General features: G+C 43.7%; 1 protein-coding gene across 1 annotated transcript; it reads right to left on the reverse strand.

Moving 5' to 3' along the window:
* Positions 1 to 399: 399 nt before the first annotated feature.
* Positions 400 to 16,837, reverse strand: pths (probable ATP-dependent RNA helicase DDX47). Its single transcript, XM_050173501.2, has 11 exons — positions 16,729 to 16,837; positions 16,457 to 16,550; positions 15,543 to 15,731; positions 14,767 to 14,838; positions 12,884 to 13,074; positions 10,650 to 10,766; positions 9,870 to 10,016; positions 9,548 to 9,624; positions 8,198 to 8,329; positions 2,557 to 2,686; positions 400 to 589 (listed from the first exon to the last, which is right to left on the reverse strand). The coding sequence occupies exons 1-11, from the start codon at positions 16,816 to 16,818 to the stop codon at positions 431 to 433; spliced, it is 1,398 nt and encodes a 465-aa protein (XP_050029458.1). The 5' UTR covers positions 16,819 to 16,837; the 3' UTR covers positions 400 to 430.
* Between the last annotated feature and the right edge of the window lie 3,068 nt (positions 16,838 to 19,905).

The following is a 19,905-nucleotide window of genomic DNA, read 5'->3' on the forward strand; positions in this document are numbered from 1 at the left end:
CAGAGGTCATTTAAATGCCATTACCATTCAGCCTTTACAGTTCCAATCCAAGTATTATATAGCAACTAGACTGCATTTGATATGAATAAGCTGACTAGTTGTAAAGGTTTTGGGGTGTGTTCACAGAAACTTCGATTTAGCAAAACCTGTTTTAGCAAAGTTTACGAGACAACAAATATGATTTCATCAGAAGTAGATAAAGACATTCCTTTTTTACAGTAGCTTCTAATTCTACATATTAATATCTCAACCAGTCAGCATCACAACAAATAATCAGGCCTTACACTAGCACATTTTTTTATCTGATGGACAGAACACCCAGCCCTGTCTACACACTCCTATTCCTTGTAAACACAAAAAGACACTATGACCACCATTACTTAAGGCAAATTGAGAGACTTATTTTAGTTCTAGTTATTTATTATGCCAGTTATTTCTTTCGTTTCTTGAAGCCACCTGCGTTTTTCTTGTTCTTCTTGCCAATGCGATCATGAACACCAAGTGCCTGTTCTGTGTCATCTGCATCGTCATCATCATCTGCTCTCCTCTTTTTGCCACCTTTCTTCTTGTCTTCCTGCTCCTTGAGCTCCTATGAAAGTGCAAGATGTTCGTGGAATCAAAAGTCAATCCAATTGAAGCTAAGAGGTCTGTTAGCAACAAATATAACATATAATGTTGGCAACCTCCCTAGCAAGGAAGCTATCTATATTTAAAAAGAAAAGAGAAGGTCACCTTTAAAATAATAGCAAGCTATAACTTAAGCTCGACTGAAAGTGAATTCTCACAGTGAGAGAGACAATTGCACCATCCATTCCAGGAAGGTGAAGTGCCTGCTGCAGAGAAAGGATGCTAAGAGCAGCTTTAGGATCCTGGCAGTAGGTAGAGCCATAGATCTAAATACAGGGTTGGTATGATATACAGACTCCTCTTGCTCGATTCAATTGCTTTAGTATTATCAACTGTTTACAACCAGTCGATCACAGTGGTAATGTGAGCGGAGCACCACTTAGACCACCAATGAAGCACAAAAAGGAATAGGATTGAAATACCTTCATTATATCATATCAGCCCTGATTTCCTAACTGCCATAGTTGCAAGACAACATCTGTCTAGTCTAGATCCTTACTGACATAACCACATTAAGATGCTTGAATCTATGTAGAGCCACACAGTACGATTTACTTTTTGTGATTATACATACTTCTCTGGCTCACTGAAACTGAAATCACAAGCCAACCTCCCCTGCCTTGCATCATGCCGTCAAGTCACTCATCTTTCTTCCACAAATTATTTCACACATTGCCTCGAACAGATACCATTGTATACCAGTCCACCACCACTCAAGCTGCACCAACCACAACAGAATCGTATAGCCCCCTCAGGCCTGTGATGTTTTTTATGCTTTGTCATTGATAATCCACCCATCAAGGGACTAGAATAACCTTCCCACCAATGCCGTACTTCAATCAAACCCAACCCACTTCATATGCATCATTGAACTAATGTATGAAAACAGCCCACGCCTCGTGTAAAATCCTTCCTCGGGGGCGGGGCTTTTAAGACACTAGAAATATAAATAAATCAACGCAGTCAAACCTCATTATAATGAAGTCGTATCCGACAAAAAAATACTTTTGTTATAGCCGATATTCATTATAAGCATACATTCACTACATGCTGAAACATTTTGAATTTGGTATATCCAATATGTCACTATGGAGAGTTTCAATTGTGCTTCTGATATATTTTCGTTAAAGAAAACTAGTTCTGCATCTAAGCATAGTAATAAACAAAACACAGGGCAACACACTAAACTTCGAGCACCAGTGAGCCGGTGGTTTATTACTGGAAGAGACATTTGCACCAAAGTTTCTGTGATGCGACATTCACCACTGGTGATACGCTCAGTTTTGTTGCAGTAAAAGTACATTTCACAAAGACCTACTAACAGGCATTTCACAAAGATCTAATGGACTAGACTGGGCAAAGCTAGTAACAATGTTATTTTACACCATCAGTTGACAGGACAACGAAAGAAGCAAAAAGCAAAGAGGTAATGCTACCTTTTCTGAAATAACGTCATTCTGAGAGCCCTGTTATACGTATAGCACACTTTCCTTCTTTTCTTTTCACTAATAGTGGAATGTCCCATGCAAAAAATTTCGTGTGATTGTTTCACTTGCTTTAATGTTGAGATCAACGATATTCCACACAATAAGTAGAATTCCTACTAGGTAATGACAGGACATATCTATTTCAATTAATAGCGACCACAGTGATTGTGCTAGAACAGCCGATTCGGTTTGTTGGTTTTCCATCCTGGTGTTAACAGGGCAATGGGGACATGAGACGAGAAGACGACACCACGAGCACTGTGGTTGTGGTGTTTTCTCGTCTCATGTCCCCGTCTAATTGCGCTGTCAACACCAAGAGTGTTTGTGGGCGTACCTTCAACAGCCTTTCAATGCTACATTCAGCTTAAGTTACAAATTGTACTGTAATCTCTACATGTGAACCTTGCCAAATGAGGTCTCAACATGAACAGTTCTGACTTACCATCTTGGCAAATCGCTGTGCTTCAGTGACCCGCTCTACGAGCGCCATCACTTCTTCCTCAACTGTCTCATACAGCGGTAGCTTCTTGCCAATCAGGTGCTCAATGCGCTGGTACAGCTCCACGTCGTACCTTGACAATGCAACAACGGTCACGTGGCAAGATGTCACTCAAAACTCTCAACAAGCACTAATCATGCAGACTACTCTCATAATGCATTTTGATTGTGCTGTGGTGCAAATATTCACATCTTATTGACTAACTAGCCCTTGAACTGCCATCTCATAGCTCCCCAGTAACCTCAGCCAGTAAAACAACTGCCAGAGAAAAGCTGTGGTGGCCGATTCAATCCCCAGGCCGGGACAGATCTTCCTTAGAATGTGAAGCTTACTTTATCAGGAACCTGCATGGGTTTCTTTTGAAGCTTCATGCCATTTCAGAGTTCATGCCTGCCTTGCCTTCCTTAACTTAACGTTTCCGCAAGGCATACAGCAGGGTCGAAGGGAACACATCCAGTAATAAAGCCAATATGACTGGAACATTTTTTTCACCCTTATAAGAAAGAAATGGCTGATATGATCCATCAGACATATACTTACAAATAAAAACACCCGTCTGTAGGATTTTATGCTCTATGTCAGAGACATCGATGGCATAATATACTAAGTGCATGTTCCCTTTGACAGTGGACTGTACCGTACATATACAGTCGGCGTCACCCTTGTGTGGAGTGCGAGAACAGCAGCCTCCAGGGCTCTCCTGAGGTAGCCAGCAACATCTAATGGTAGCTGCTGAGCATGTTTGGGCTCAGCAACTACTGTTAGACATCGATGGCTGCCTTCTGAGTGCCCCGGCAGCAGCAGTTCCCATGCTCTACACAAGGGTTATGTCTGTACATCTGGCACGAGGTTTAACTCTAGACAGTCCAAAAGGTGTTACAATTTCAAATATCCTGACTCTAGTTTAGAACTACGAGGAAATTTCACTAGTAATCAGGTGTGAGCGGGTAGAGCAACAGAAGTGAATGGGGCCATTCTGTTACGCTAGCAGGTTTTTCTAATGTGATATGGAACATATACTAATCAACGTTTATAACTGTGACTTCAGACATTGCTCACAAATACTTGCTAAGCAGCTCTCCTGTATTGTGAACGAGCAATGAGAACTGAAATTCCATTATTGAATTCTAGTGTAGTTGCAGGAATGTTGTATCCTGAAGAAACTCCCCAAGTCAAACAACTGCATCAGAACCTTCTATGCAAAACAACCATGCGAGTTAATGAGTCGTGACAGCAAGAGTGAGGCTATAAAGCAGTATTGGAAATACAAAAAGCTAAGAATCGACCTTCGGAAAGTGCTTAAAAACAAAACGGCTAGACATATAAGGCATGACCTTGCAGCATACAGAAAACCACAGAATTTTTGTAACCTGCCCTGTTTCTTTAAATTTATCGATTTAAGTGCTACAGTTATGAAAGCAAATAAGGTGCTCCCTTTCTCACTGGTCACCACGTACACTGATTTTGCCTTCTCACCTTGCAAGCACAAAGTTTTTATTTTGCTGGAGCTCATGCAGATTACTATTTTATCAGTGTAAGAACATAAAGCACTCTACAACAGCATGTGAAGTCTCAATATTATTATCGGTTTTGCAGAAGGCTGCCATAAATAGAATGTGACAAGAGAAAATTCTGAAGGTTTTACATACACAAACTGTAGATAACATACACAACTGTGCTGACGATTGCACGGTAGCGTGCTGGCTTCTGGATATAGGGTTTGTCCATAACTTAATAAGGAGACTGCTTCTGGTAAAAGAATTAATTGATCCGATCAGTACATATTATTAATATTCTTTAAAATAGTCTCCTTGCGCATCAATACGCCGCTGCCAACGTGATTCCCATACTGCAAAGGCTCAATGGAAGTCAACTGCCTTAACCTCTTTCCGATACTCTGATAGCCCGCTGGATGGTGTGAACATCATTGAAATGGTGACCTTTGAGGTTTTTCTTGACTTTGGGAACAGGAAAAAGTCTGCTGGGCTCACATTGGGGCTGTACGGTTGCTGCGGCAAGGTTGCAATCCCTGTCCGGGCCACGTAGGCGGTCACAACAAAGGAGGTGTGGGCTGGAGCATTGTCGTGGTGGAGCTTCCAGCGATTGGCAATCTCCGGTCATTTCCGTTTGACAGCTCTGTTAAGGCGCTCAAGGACTTCTTTGTAGAACACAGCATTGACGGTTCGTCTCAGAGGTACAAATTCTTTGCGGACCACACCACGCTTGTGAAAAAAGACAATAAACATTGTCCTTACTTTGGACTTTAACATTCTCACTTTTTTGCAATGCGGGAAGTTCGTGGTGCGCCACTCCAAACTTTGGTGCTGTGGTTTCGGGGTCGTAATGGAACACCCATGATTCATCACCTGTTATTATGCAGTCTAAGACGTCCCATTCACTTTCTAACTGCACCAACATCTCACGGGAAACGTCAACTCGTCATCTTTTTGTTCATCACTCAACACTTTTGACATCAATTTCAAACAAACCTTCCGCATCTTTCAATTTTTAGAAATAACCTTGTGAACCGTTGTTTTGCACATGTTGAGGTCTTCAATGATCACTGTGATACTCAAACGAGTCGGAGTCCAGGAGATATTTTACTTCGGCCACATTTTCACCCAAACCACAGTTCAAGGGCGTCCAGATCGCTCCATGTCTTCAACAGCATTCTGTCCGTGCTTGAACTGCCTGAACCACGAGAAAACTTGGGCCTTTGACAGGGCGTTGTCCTTGTCAAGGGCCCAAGGCAAGCGTCTCGGAAGCAGTTTTGCCCAGGTGAAAGCAAAATTTAATCGTGCACTGCTACTCTAGCGAACGCTCCATTTTCTACATTTTCTGCCGTGACAAAACCTCGAAAACTGCTTTTGCGCCACTTAAATGAATTAAATTATGGGGTTTTACATGCCAAAGACGCTTTCTGATTATGAGGCACGCCGTAGTGGAGGACTCCGGAAATTTGGACCACCTGGGGCTCTTTAACGTGCAGCGCCACTTCAGATCCTCACTGCGTCAGAGCTCAGGCACAACTGCCGCCCGGTGCGTTACTTCGCTGAGAACCCTCAGCACAAATCCCGTCTCCGAGGAGCGCACTACTGGCGAATGCAGCGCCACGCAGCAGGCAGTCTCATTAATTTACGAACAAACCCTGTTAATGCAGAACTCATAATTGCATGAGCAAAGCATGGTACTCTGCTCATGCTTCAAGGACGAGCACCGATAACCACTTTATGACAGCTTCTCGACCTGAATGCTCCAATTTATGCTACTTGGTTGGCCATTAAGCACATTGAGGGAATTGCTCGCACATTATGCGTATAAACTAAAGCACAGATTAGGGACGACACTGCTGTAATATCCACAATGTGAAATCTATGCACTGCAGGGCCGACACCAGGTTTGAAGTCCGCAGATTCAGAAATATGCCAGCAGCTGTTTAGTCATCGATGGCCTTGCAAAGTCAGCTATAATGGGCAACCAGATGGCTGAAAGAAAGCAGACTATGCTGAAACTCAAATGTTCTTTTTTCCCAATTCACAAAAGACTGGCTTAAACCAGTTATCATTCACATAAAGGCCAAACTACATGTATATGTGCCTGCACGCGAAGCTCGCGCCCACGCACCTCATGCATGCGCAGACGGTGCAGCACAGATTGTACACGTCAAAGTGCAGCGCGAGCACAGATATCTAATATTTACGCACGCTAAAAGATACTGTTGTCCAACATGGCGGCATTCATGGCTCCTGCTTCAACGTGAATTTTCGTGATGGCTACGTTCTCACTCGTGTTGATCGCCAGGAACTATTCAAATGAGCTTTCACTTTCTCTAAACTCACCTGAAATGTTAGTTATGAGCGCATAGCGCATCCAATTTCTGAGATCGTTCTGCGATTCTGGCGCCCGTAGGCCTAACGAGACGCATACACATAGCAACAACAGGATTATGGTGGATAGAGGAGTAGGTGTGCCGACCGACCCATCAAGAAAATCATACATGACCAACTTGCCTGGAGTGTAGTTCACCACTTCTCCGCATGACGCAAAAGTGGTACAAGGGTTCTCAGCAGTGCATGTCATCTGGTACTTGTGGCAGACAGCACACAACAAATAAAGCATGCAAAGTGAATAACTGTCATCTCGTAGCCATCAGTTTGTTCAGTGAGGAGATACAGGTCTCTGTTATTACGTGCTTGCAAGTTGCTAAGGTATGTTGAAGCTTCCATGACGAAAAGGTGAGCAGCGTGGTTAGCGGAAGCTCATCTCCGATGGAGAATAAGCAGATTCAGCACCAAATAGTGGTGGTGTTTCTGCTTCAGAGAAGATTAACAAGCACACTTATTTCTTCGCTCTAAATTGTAGATCACAGATGCCTAAAGCAGCATTGTTCCAGCGCTGATAAGAGCAGCAGTGGACACCAGTTGCGGGTGAAGGACGCTTTTAGGAACAGTTCCTGAAGCGCAATTTCACTCATGTTGTTGACTAAGACATGTTTAGCAAAGATACAGTAATTTGGTGCTTCCACTCATGTCTAAAATATGATGCGCGAGAAAATAAGGAAGAACGTTTTTGGGGATTATGATCACACGTGATTATGACCGCAAAACCTTGGAGCGATCAGAGCAACAAGATGCGAATGAACTCTGCGCAAATTACGACATCAACATTTCTGTGCCGGCGCTTGCGGAACTTGTCATCGCGTAAGTGTTGCATCATGCTCAGTTACTGGATCTGGAAGTAGAAGGTTCCATGGTTGCTGCATTTCCTCTTTGAGCGGAATTCGTTTTTAACATCATGCTCAATAAAGCTTCTTTGTGTTTGCGTTCCTGTACGTTAAAGTCTTGAAGGGACGTACACCAAAACGTCCAACAAAGGTGCTTGCGTTTAATGTACCTAAGGCAACAAACGCAATTCTAAAACAGTCTTTTCTTCTCTAGACATGTATCGTTGCTCTGGCTGCCTCACAAAAATATGAACCTACATCTAACAAGGCGAGAATGTGAGCCAAGTGAATGCGCGCTAGCGCACATCTTGTAGGTTCAGACCACAATTACTCACAAGGCGCAGCAAACGCAAGGCACGCATACATGTGGTTTGGCCTTAAATGGTCAATAACAATTCATGAAATTTACCACATTCTAAATGTTTGCACTGGGCCTTTTGGGGCCCTTTAGCAAAGGAATACAGATTCCTTTTTACCATATCACTGCTGGGCTAATTTGTTGATACTTGTTATGGTGTAAAAGACGTGAAATGATTTGACAATTTCTTGTCTAGCCGTTTCTTCATATCTTTTTGTGCTTTCTACACCATATCACTTTTACCACCCATGGACCTTGAGCATGGGTCTAAATCTCGGCGCATGGGCATTTCTTTGGCCGAACAGTACCACCAACCAAGAATGACCAATTAACATAAATAACATAACTAAACCTAGCATCCGCTAAACACAGAAAAACAGGCAGTGAGAATTATATCTTCAAATGTGGCTGCCCGACTCTGAATGTGCCCCCTTTTTGCACTCACAATGAGCAAGCGCTGATAGCTGCACGCCACAGTTTACAGACACAGGTTGAGAACTCACTGAGTCACAAATGTGATGGCCTTCCCAGAACGGCCTGCCCGAGCCGTTCGTCCGACCCGATGGATGTAGTCCTTGGAGTGTGATGGGATGTCAAAGTTGACCACACAGTCCACGTGTGGAATGTCCAAGCCTCTGCAAATGTGTCACTGGGTCTCAATTCTCCCTCTGCCTAGGCACCCTATTTAACAAATGTACAAGCAACCCCAACTACTGCAGCAGCCACATATTTTCTTTCGCACCACCACAATGCCACGTAAATAAGGAAATTTGAACAGCAGTTAAAGTTATATAAAAAACAGTGAGGAAAGGAACTAGGAAGTTCCGTAGGGATTGTGACAGTACACAGAACAGAGTATCACGACAGGAACACACCACAAAGTGTTGATCTGTCTGCTTTGGTTTACCATCACAAGCCATGTTGAACCAACTAGCCCAGCATCACAAGCTTCTGTCATTTAGGGAACCTAATATGTAGTTAACAAATAAATAATTTTGCTCATCATTCACTGAACTGATTCTTATTAGTCTTTAGTAGCATTTGAAAGGAGAACATTCAAATGTACCAAATGTTGGGAGTGGATTTCTGGCTCAGGTCTTTCAACAGATTGCTAAAGATTAGAACATTTTAATTTTAAATGAAGGAGCATCAACTTTACAACTCTCTAGTATCAAAATAAATACAATTACGATATTGTGAACTACCTCATTTAATATGTTCAAGACAGACAATGTTAATATTAGTATATAACACTCTGATATATGCCACTAACTGCAAATAGGACCCTTTCAAAACTGATGCAAACAGCCTAACAATTTAACCTAATCTTTGAAGTAATACACATTTGTTCCCCCTTAGGAAACACTGGTAGATATATTTTACAGAATTGTGGTAGCTCTTTCAGTTGTGGAGTTATGAAGTTATAAACTTGGCGCTTTAACTTCTGTTTTTTATGTTTACTGATTCCACTTCCAAAGTTGGTAGAATTTAGCTCTCTCTTCCAAGCAAAACAAATTTCACAACTGCTTTAACAATCGTATAAATCACAGTGCATGTTTACACATGCTAAATCTCAACAAGAAATTTAGTTGGCCATGAGCTAAGCCTTTCTCTTCACATAATGTGCCTACCACGTAAATCTGATGAAAAGCTTGAATGAAGGGCTCAAACATAGGGCAAAGCACTCCTTAGCTTAAATCTGGTTCTTTCAAACCATTTTGCTCTCTCACAGTGTTACGCAGCACATTTCAGTAACACTGTAAGCCAGCCTCTCCCGTTATTTAGCACAGTTTAGTTTCTAATCACAGTGGAGTGTCTACAATGTGCAACTACAACAATCGAAAAGAACAAACCTGCTTGCAACGTCAGTAGCAATCAGTATAGACCTGTTTTTCGACTTGAACTTTGTAAGAGAACCCAGACGCTTGGCCTAGTTTGGAAGTAAACAAATGCAAAGAAATGTCAACACATATTTGAATTTTGCAAATACAAATCTGCAAGAGCAAAAAACAGCCCACTGCAGTGAATCAGAGTGGATATTTTGACAAGCAACAAGAACATTCCAATCTCTTCAACAATCAGTTGTACCCGCGTCTTGGTGGAAGGTCAAGAGAAAGTCATTGAACACAAAGAGTTAATCGAAAATGATCAGCAGAGACATGGGACACGACTGACCTGTCCCATTTGTCCGTGGAGTGGGATGGCGGTGAAGCCCAAGTTTCGCAGCAGCAGCGCCGTGCGCTGAGTGTTGCTACAGGTGCTGCAGAACACCATGAACGAGTTCCCGGCCAGTTCATTGAGGAGGTGGACAAGATACACGTCCTGCGTACATCGCACACCTCATGAGCATTTCCTTTATCAGCACGCATCTTATGTTGAATGCGCTAGCATTTATAACAGCAATATTCCAGCAAGTTTTCTTTCGGCCCACATTCGCAACAGTCAGCAACAGTAGCACAAGCAAGGACGCCGCCAGCGGCAGTGCCAGAAGTAATAGTTAGTAAAAAGCATTCACCTTGGGCAGCCACTGCTGGGAGCCACTGATGAGAGCACGAAATATTTAGGTGCTGTATTTTGTTTACACGAGTTTTTCAAAAGCCTTACTCACTAAACAGCCGTATTATCTGATGATGATATGGTGTATTGTGGCACATGAGGTAGGTAGCTGCATTTTTTGAAGCAATATGAATTGTAACAAAGTAAAGCTCACTTTGTATACTTTCTAGCAGATGCTTTTAGCAGAATTCGAACTTCTGTTTTTTTGTGTGGCGGAGTTAGAAATTCAAATTCGTTGCATCGATTTCTCTCAAAATTTTCAATTTTTGCATATTACTTTAGAAATAAGTGGCCACCAACAGTCACTACAACTTGAGTTTCTTTTCAATGCAAGGAGTTTCACCTGAATTTCAGCAGGACGAGTATAAGCTAAGGCTTCCTCTGAGGATGAAATCCTACCTTAAACTTTGCTGGTATGAAAAGGTAGTACTGCATCAGCTTCTCCACAGTCTGGTACTTGGATGAGACCTCGACCTTGACTGGGTCACGCAACGACGCACGCTGCAGCTTTTGGACCTGCAATGTTGCAAGGTTACACATCAGCGTTAATGGAATGCAGTCGCAGCCAAGTGCGACAAAAGGAAAACAAACGCATGTGCTCGAACACACATGAGTATTCGGCACCACAGTGGCACAGGCTCTGCTTTGGCAAGCACAAAGTTACAGAGAATTGAAATAAAGCATGCACTTGCCAAATTAAATTAAGATCTAGGGACCATATCCTGTAACATTCTTTTAATTATATTTGCCCCTAACCATTGAATCGCATGAAGCTTTGCCTCTGCTATCATTGCAATTGGCCACTCATTAGTATGGGTGATGAGAAACTATTATCATCAGGTAAAATGAATCCCTACACAATATGTCCCCATACTCCAATGTATCATGGCTAATATGGAACTGTTGTATAAGCACGGATGGATCCGAAAATGTGAAAAATCTGAATTTTATTTTTACTAGATACAGTTGAGCCCACTTATAATGAAACCGGTTTTAACAATACGTCGGCTGTAACAATGAAAAGCTGCTGCATCGTCAACTTTTGTATTTTTTCTATGGGGAAATAACCCGCTTACTACAATGTCCCCATACTGCATTATCGGCCATAATGACGAAGTCTGGCTGCTGGGTGTCCATGCCGAAAGGTAATAAAATGCAAAATCTTTGAAAAAGAAAAAGAAAACAAAAGATAAAGTAAAATGCGAACCACTGCGCGATCACCCACCACCACAACCACCGCAATGCGCTTCTCTCCATGAGAAATGCACACCAGCCTCGCACGCATCTTTCGCGTCACCCTTCCACCTCTCCAAACACGAATAGGCGGCGCCCATAGCTCTGCGCCGTGCAACCCTCCGGAACACGAATGGACCGCGCCAACTGCGTTGACAACACTGCTGGCGCTGCTTCCAGATTGCTCGCTCGGCCCTCGCAGTTGGTTCTTTATTCTCTGGCCCTCACTCTGCGCTATTCTGCTAACGGATTAAGTGACTCGTGCTTGTCTTTCTTTATTCATTGCGTCGAAGTCATACCTGGCCACTTTGTTTCTCAGCCTCATTTGACTTACCACCGAAACAGAAGATGGCTCCGAAACGGAAGACGGATCTTCCACCGAAACGGAAGACGGATCAATGCATGACACTGCTGGTGAAAAGAAAGCACACTACTATAGATTTGGAAACAAAGTGCTTCTAAGTGACGAGGCGATAATCGCAAATGTGCTTGCATCGGATAGCGACAGTAATGGCCACGACGGCAGCGCTGATGCAGTAGGGCAGGTTGCCTCAGCATTCTTCCAGCGAGAGGTCCTGTAGACGATTCAGTCCCTCGTGGGCTTGTTTTTGCAAAGGACCTTCTGCTTTACTACGTGGAGAACCTGAATGCCTTGGGGAAGGATGTCGGCAAGCTTCACGTAAAGCAAGCAAGGCTGACAGACATGCAGTTTTCTCGTGCAAGCCAGTGGGAAATACGTGCCAAGATGCTTGTGACGGTCTCGCTCAGGAGTTTCTTCTGGATTCTCAAGCTGAGACGCTGCCGCAGCAACCTTTCCGCATTTTTGAAAAGGCACCATTTGGGGCCACCAAAGCGATGCCTCGGGGGGGCTCGTATGTCACTTGCCACCCATGACCCCTCTTTGCAGTTATAGCAGTGCCATTCATGAATGCCGACAGCCGTGGCTTGGTAACAACAAACGATAGGAGCGTGCAGGAAGCAGAGTTAAACAGTTAAATGAGTCAACACAATCAGAAGCCGGATGGAGGAAGGTGGTGGGGAGGAGAACTGACATCCCCGCCATTATAGTTTTCTTAGAAAAGCTACGCCATCCCCTATTTTGATTTTTTTTTATGCAACCCGGTCATAAAAATTATCGGTTATAACAATGGAATTTTCGCGACACTTGAATATTGTTATAAGTGGGTTTGACTGTATTAAGCATTTATTTTAATATGTACAGCAATGACAAAGCCAGGATTATCAACTACAATTATTGATGGATTTGTTGTTCACTACATCGACCTTAGCACGATAATAAAAATATAATTTCATTTAGGACTAAGAGATATACAAGGAGTATTGCAGTGTTGCCATAATAGCGTCCTGCTGTAATGACTAGCCATCCGCATTAGCCTGACCTTCTTGGTCATGGTTGCCGAGTACAGGTAGGTGCGCCTCTCACGTGGGATCACTCGCAGGATCTTGTCAACCTCTTCCTCGAAGTCCATGTTGAGGATGCGGTCAGCCTCATCCATCACCAGGTACTTGAGAGACTTCAGGCTGAAGCCCTTAGTGTTTTCCAGGTGGTCTACCAAGCGACCAGGGGTAGCTGGGTGCAAGGAGCCAAATGACACAAATCTTTAGTAAGATAAGGCTTCACCAAATTCTCACAGAAAAGGACAGTTAAGTAGTCTATGGCAGGTTCTCAGTGCTTAATTAAACAAAACTCACAGGATCAAAAACATAGACACAGCACTGTGTTCCAACTAATCTTAAAAGAATGGTGCATATCGAACAGCAAGCCCATGTTCCTGTGCCTCCTTGGATTCATAAGGAGCAACTATGGTTATGAATGAACACCCAGGCCCTGAAACCGTGTGCAAATTCATTTTACTTTTCCCCCTTTTTTTCTGTTGTTCATTTAGTTTTTTACCAATGACACTTAATAACTCAATCAACATACCTTTGTTGAATGTGTGCCTATGTTCAGAAACATGGACACACACATACATATATACATGCATGAACTTATTGAGACAACCAAAGCCACCAATCAACCAAATGAAAGAACATGAGCTGTAACAAATTTTGAAGAACAGTAAAACCAATATCACCTAACACATCCTTCTTGTGAACGTGACAAGAATACGAGCACTTCGTTTATCAGGAGGACATAAGCCCCACTCACGCACCTTTTAACCCAAATGCCTGCCTGCTGTGAATTCGCAATTCCAATTTACCTAAATCAGTACCTTGTTAAGTATTTTAACCGAACACAGGCAAAAAAGGCTGCAAGTGCCTTGAGGATTTCTACATCACATCAAATAAAATAGAGAAAGCTGTCTACAGCCTAAGACAAGAAATATAATATAAAGGAAATAATGTGCTTTAAGTTTCAGAAAGTTGAGATATGGTTATGAGCAAGGCACTTGTTGTAGAAGATAAAACATCTTTTAGCTTCTGCTTTATTTCATGTATGATGAGGTTTGATGTTCCCAAGCAACACAAAGGTCATGAGAGACGTTGGAGGGGGGACTCTAGATTAAGTTTTATCAGCTGATATCCGTTAATGTGTGGCCAAAGCTTCATAGACGAGAATTTCCGCATATTTGCACCTACTGAAATGAAGTTATCTTTGGCGCCTCCAGCTTTATTTGTGTCACAGTTATTCCAAGTCAGACATGCTTCCACCAAACCCTCAACTTTATGTTCACATTAGTGTTGATAATCAACTCAGAAGGATAAACATGAAACCAAAGCTGTGTTCCTCTTATTCACAGCCATTCTACTGTTATGACCACCCTTTTGTAGTTATTAAAAGCAATTAATATTTTTAATTTTAAATACATATGTACTTTACAGGACTTGAAAAATACAAATATGTATGCCAATAGAGTGGGACAGCCCCACTGAGGCAGTCACTTGCATAGAGAACATGGAACAGTGAAATCAAGAAACACTATTTCTGATAGTGCAATAGTTACAGCCAGATGGCAGTTCAGGCTAATCAACTGCTGTAACTTTCAACAGCAATAATAAAATAACACTGAGCAGAATGCATGCAATTTACAAAGTGGCAAAAAAGCAGCTTAGCAGAAAGTAACCGAATGAGAAGAAATGTAGAGAAAAATACGCCTACAGAAAGGAACTAAATATATTGTAAATAAAAAAATTGACGAGTATCACTACTGAAACATAACAAGGGAAAAAAGGTGCCGTATCATTTTTACACCTTATTTTTCAGTACTAAGCACGAAATCAAATGAGGAAAAACAATAAAGAAGGTAGGCAGTGGACGCACCTATTATGATGTGGGGCTTCTTGGCAAGTGTCAGTGCCTGGGTCATCATGTCTATGCCACCCACAATCACAGCTGCAAAGTAGTTCAACGAATTCTAAAGCAATTGGTTGCCCCACAGAAAGCATGAAAAAAATACTCTTCTAGGAAATCTAAACTGCCACAACAGATGATGACAAATAATGAGGAAAAGCAATTAAAAAATGATGTGTCGACAAGAAAACTGCTTGGTCTGTTCACAATCAAAGTTCGAAGTCTGCATGCAAAGTGATATTTCCAGAAGTTGACATTGACTTGAAGGCAACATAAATCCACAAGCCAACCTATATAGGTTTCTCTTGTTAAGTCAATGCCAACACAACACACTTTCATGAATCTTCCTCCATGCTTCATATTACCCCGGAACTCATGTGGCTGAATAGCAATTAGGTTCACTGATTATATCCCATTGTTCGGTGCATGATTACATCTGGGCCGCTATTTTGTTGCGATGCCTTATGCCTTATTCTATGCTATTCTTATCATCCACCACACACGGCCGCCTGATCCCGTTGATAATGTGGGCAGACCGTCGCGCTGACCACTGGCCAAGCGCGAAAAGCCTGAAAAAGCATAGAATCGGAAAAGGCATCGCTGCAAAATACCGGCCCTGCATTTTGCCTGAACATGAGTGCACCGACGGCTAATTAATACAAGGTGTGATAAACTCGGGGCTGAATACCCGCACAGTGTGCCCTCTTCCCAGCAACACCCGCTACAAGATCTGATACAATGCCCACCGCTCTTGACGCCAATGCTGGCGCCGAGGGCTTCAAACTGCTCCGAGATCTGGAAGGCCAGCTCCCGAGTGGGCGTCAGGACAAGGGCGAAGAGGCGCTGGGGCGTCTCCAGCAGCGCTTGTAGGATGGGAAGCGCAAAGGACCCCGTCTTGCCCGAGCCAGTCTCTGCCAGGCCGATGACATCGCGACCTGCAGTTTCCCGGAGGTGTTGTTGGCGCAAGCTTATACGAGCAAAACAATCCACACTTGCTTCCCTACGGTACAGCCTGTATCATGACTAGAACATTAGCCTTTTGCTTATTACTTTGCCACTCCATTGATCCTTTTCCTACACGCAAGGTGAGATTTAGAAAGTTGACAGATGGAGTTAAAAAAAATTATCTAATTGAATTTAACGTCCAGAAACTGCAGAGTGGGTTATGGGGGACCCTGTGGCGATGGGTTCAGGATTAAATTTGGCCATCTGGAGTTCCTTAACGTGCACCTAGCATACATGAGAGTTTTTGCATTTCTGCCCGATAGGAAAGCGGCCTTCGCGGCAGGGAATCGAACCTGCAACCTCGTACTAAACCTCTGAACTCCGGGACCACTGAGCTACTGCGGCAGGCAGGGTCGAAATACGGTAGGCAATTGCCGCAGTAGTTGTTCTGCCACTTTTACTCGCTACCTTAAACATCATACACAAAAGTTAATTTCAACTGTTTCTTTCGTGTCTCCCGAATGAGGTGACGTTCGAGCAACAGTTGGTGCTACAGACCAGAAATAAATGGCAAGTCGAAAGCCCCCTATGTATTGTCATAACTACGAGTTCTAACTACCGCTGCAACTGGGATACGTAATTGTGCAAACGTAATTGTGGTCTTGGTTGTAACTAAACGGCCGTTCGCGCGGAAAGTATGACAGCAGGAACTTGCCTTGCAGTGCGAGAGGTATGGATTCTCGCTGGATTTTCGTGGGGGCTTTCCATTTCAGCTGTTCACAAGCTTCACACAGTACATCGACGACACCCTGTAATGTTTTGAAAGAGAGAATATATATAGGTGTCAAATGTGATATAGAATCAAAAGCTCACGGCGCGTGTCGAGAGACTTGCACGAACATGCAACAAATTGCGCAGACAGCCAGACAACAAGAAAGCTTAGACTTCATAAAACACCTTCAAAAAAGGTGTTCTATTTCATCTTACCAGTGACTTGAATGTAATGTTTTCCTCGGGTTTGTCATCATTTTCAACTTTTGCATCCGTCGAACTTTCCAGCTCCGTGGGCGCCGCCATACTTGTTTAGAGTGGAGTGTATTACATCGTTGAGTGGACCGAACGGCGCTCGGCCGCAGAGGCGCCGCTTGTGAAAAAATTGTGCGAGGGCGCTGCGAGCGAACTGGGTTGGGGCGGAGACGCGCTGCGCGGCATATTCAACGTAATTTTACTGCGGGCGCTGAGACCGATTGCACACATACGCTCTTTTATTGTGCTTTATTTCAGCTGCAACATTATATTGACACCTTTTTTCTACGTTTACATATTTTAGGCATGGGTTATACAACATGACGTCTTCAATTTTGTCGTCGTTGTCAAGTGCGTCGTCTGCTAGCGAGTGCGCGTTCGTTGCACGGACGCTGGAAGGCGCAGTTTTTCTCGCAGAAATTCTGTGCTGTAAATTTTTTTACGGTTTCACTTACTTTGGTGCGCCCGCAACTCTTGTCGGCCGGTACCAATTGTCGTTTTAGCCACGTGAACTGCTGTTTTTAACATGGTTTTCTTAAAGTAACACGTAATTTCTGCCACAGAAGCCGCCTATCTGCAAAATGAAGCTACGTAAGAAAATTGTATTGATATCGCGTCATCTTACACGCGCTTCTTGTTGGTGGAATATTGATCAGGGACAATGATCAAAGAAAACAATATTATAGTGAAATAAACCAGATTTATTAACTGCGTGGCGCAAGAGATGCAGATGACCAATGCATTCCTAGGTAACTTAAGGGTACATATGGACATGTATATCCACGACATATATGTAAGAGAAATATTATCAGATATTCTAAATCCACTGATTGAAAAGTGAAAACTCCCGACCGGTATAAGCCTGTTTCTTTTAAAAGCTGCGCCAGCCCCATGTGGAGCAATCGACTTTCCGAGATAAGGAATCAAGGCAAGCAACAGTGTATCTAAGGTGAGGGGCTGATGCAAGTGAGGACTCTCTTATTCCGCCGAGTAGTTGTGCTGCAGGAAAGTCGTGGTTGTTGCGCAGAGGCTCACCAGTTCCTGAGAGAATCAAAACAAGGGTGCTTATCGGTTCTATTGGACAAGTTCCTAGCTGTCATTTATTATAAACGCCACGTTTTGGGGCAGCCTGTAAATCTGCTAACTTGATTGAGGCAAGGAAAAAAAATTTTGACAGTCTCATCATGTCTGCAGCCCATTAATTCTGGGTGCCTAATGTGGTAATACCCCACCTATCTTCTTCAACGAACACAGCAGGTCTACAAACATCTCTACGTGTGTGTGAAGCATTCCGTTCCTTTAATTGCTTCATTATTGTCCTTACATTGGTGTAGTAGCCAGGTATTTTCTTTCCCATGCAAGCCCTTTCCCACGGAAGGGAAAGTGCCAGGAGGTGGGTTCTGAAATAGCGACATGGATTAAAGGGAAAGCTTGAATCTGAAAGCAAGGCGAGGGCTAGTGGCGGTCTTAAGGGGGTTGTCATGTCAACGTACCTAGAACTTAAAATCATCCAGTTTTCCCGCAGCCGCTTTTCCTTGCCTTCTCACGTCACCTTTTCCCCGTCCCCTCCCCACCTCCCTTGTAGGGGAACTGCGAGCGAAGAGTGGCAAGCCTGTTTGTTATTCACTTGTTTCGCAACTGCATCGGTTGTACCGATTCTCTGCCTCCTCTCACCCTCCTCTCTACCATTATGTTATGGTAGCCACCATGATTCTATCTAGCTTTCCTCCGGACTTGGGTTTAGTGGAAAGGTAAGCGCTGCAATTTCTGCAGAGGTCTTTCGGGCGGTCACGGATAATTAAACCTGTCAAGAAGCTAATGTGGCGATCGACGCCCAGGGAGCGCAAGAGGGCATTGTGCACATTCGACGCACTGCAAAGGTCCAAACGAGTTTCTGTCGCCTTATTTCTTCTCTGCCACGATCCTTGCATATATAGCCACGCGCGTTTATTTTTGTTTTGCCGTTCGCGCGTGTGATCAATTTTCTGTCGACGCGCGGCGTCGTTGGAAGCGTCTTGATCATGTCCCTTTCTGCCTGCCTGCGTGCCAGCCAGCTCGCCGTCACCGGGTAGGAGAATGACCTCGAAGTGCGCACAGAAACAGAAATGCCGTTCAACAAACCGGTGAATCTTGAAGAGTGTGACATTGACTAACGGAAAAGAATGTTACGAAGGGGAGTGAAGTCATGGATACAAGGAGGGGTGCGACGCGCATAAAAGGCATCAAGAACGAAGTTGGGGGATAATTATGGACATAGGGAGCGCGTCTCGCCACTACCCGATCAAGTCAACACCGGACGGCCGTGGCCAGTCGCCTAGTTGAGGCTCACTTACCACGTGGTAACACGTGCTGCTTACCGCGGAGAGGTCATCCTAACTAAACGTCTCGGCAATTTTCAGAATAGACGGGTGTCAGAAGACACGACGCTTTCAAATCTCTCGATGCTACTGGCCCTTATTTTACTGCGAACAATGGATGCCGTAATTTTCACAGCGGCTCCTAAACAGGGAGCAGCCCTGCTTCCGACTGTCTGCCTCATCAGTGCCCGAGTATGATCAAATAGCAATGTGCGTCGCGCGATGACTACGCACCATACCATGATCGCAAGTTACTTCCAAACATCTCTCTAAACAAATCGGACAGCAGGTCACCAAAAGTGAGTGAAGCTTGCATCATATGACACTATCAAAGTTCTATAGCGCAAAGCTTCGTTCCCTTGTTTCTAAAATTAGAATAATATAGCATGCCCACAACGCCGAAAGTGCGATTGAGAGATAGGAAACTTGCAAAATAGTGCCCGCCCTCTCCCGTACGTAGCCGTGGCCGTACCACTCACTGGAATGTCTGGCGGGAAAATAACGGCGATATCCACTGTTACTTGGGCTGCAACAAGTCTGGCCTGCAAATGAGAAGACACACGATAGTGCGCTGTCTCGTTTTTGTATGGCCCCGCTTTTAGCACTGTTCGTTTTTCCAAGCCACGTGCCAGCTAGGTCATCGACATAGATTACATAAATACATCAATTCGAGTGCCTGTGCAGCCTCCACACACACACACTCACACACACACACACACACACACACACACACACACACACACACACACACACACACACACACACACACACACATATATAT

The sequence above is a fragment of the Dermacentor andersoni genome, chromosome 8 (assembly GCF_023375885.2).
Source record: "Dermacentor andersoni chromosome 8, qqDerAnde1_hic_scaffold, whole genome shotgun sequence".
NCBI classification, from domain to species: Eukaryota; Metazoa; Arthropoda; class Arachnida; order Ixodida; family Ixodidae; genus Dermacentor; species Dermacentor andersoni.

What these genes read in the sequence shown, in the direction of transcription:
- pths (XM_050173501.2), bottom strand. Translation starts at nt 16,818, where the DNA reads ATGGCGGCGCCCACGGAGCTGGAAAGTTCGACGGATGCAAAAGTTGAA. An exon ending in GAAGCCCCACATCATAATAG is followed by an intron (nt 13,075 to 14,766) that starts GTGCGTCCACTG and finishes CCTTGCACCCAG; the next exon opens with CTACCCCTGGTCGCTTGGTA. An exon ending in CGGCAACCATGACCAAGAAG is followed by an intron (nt 10,767 to 12,883) that starts GTCAGGCTAATG and finishes GCAACATTGCAG; the next exon opens with GTCCAAAAGCTGCAGCGTGC.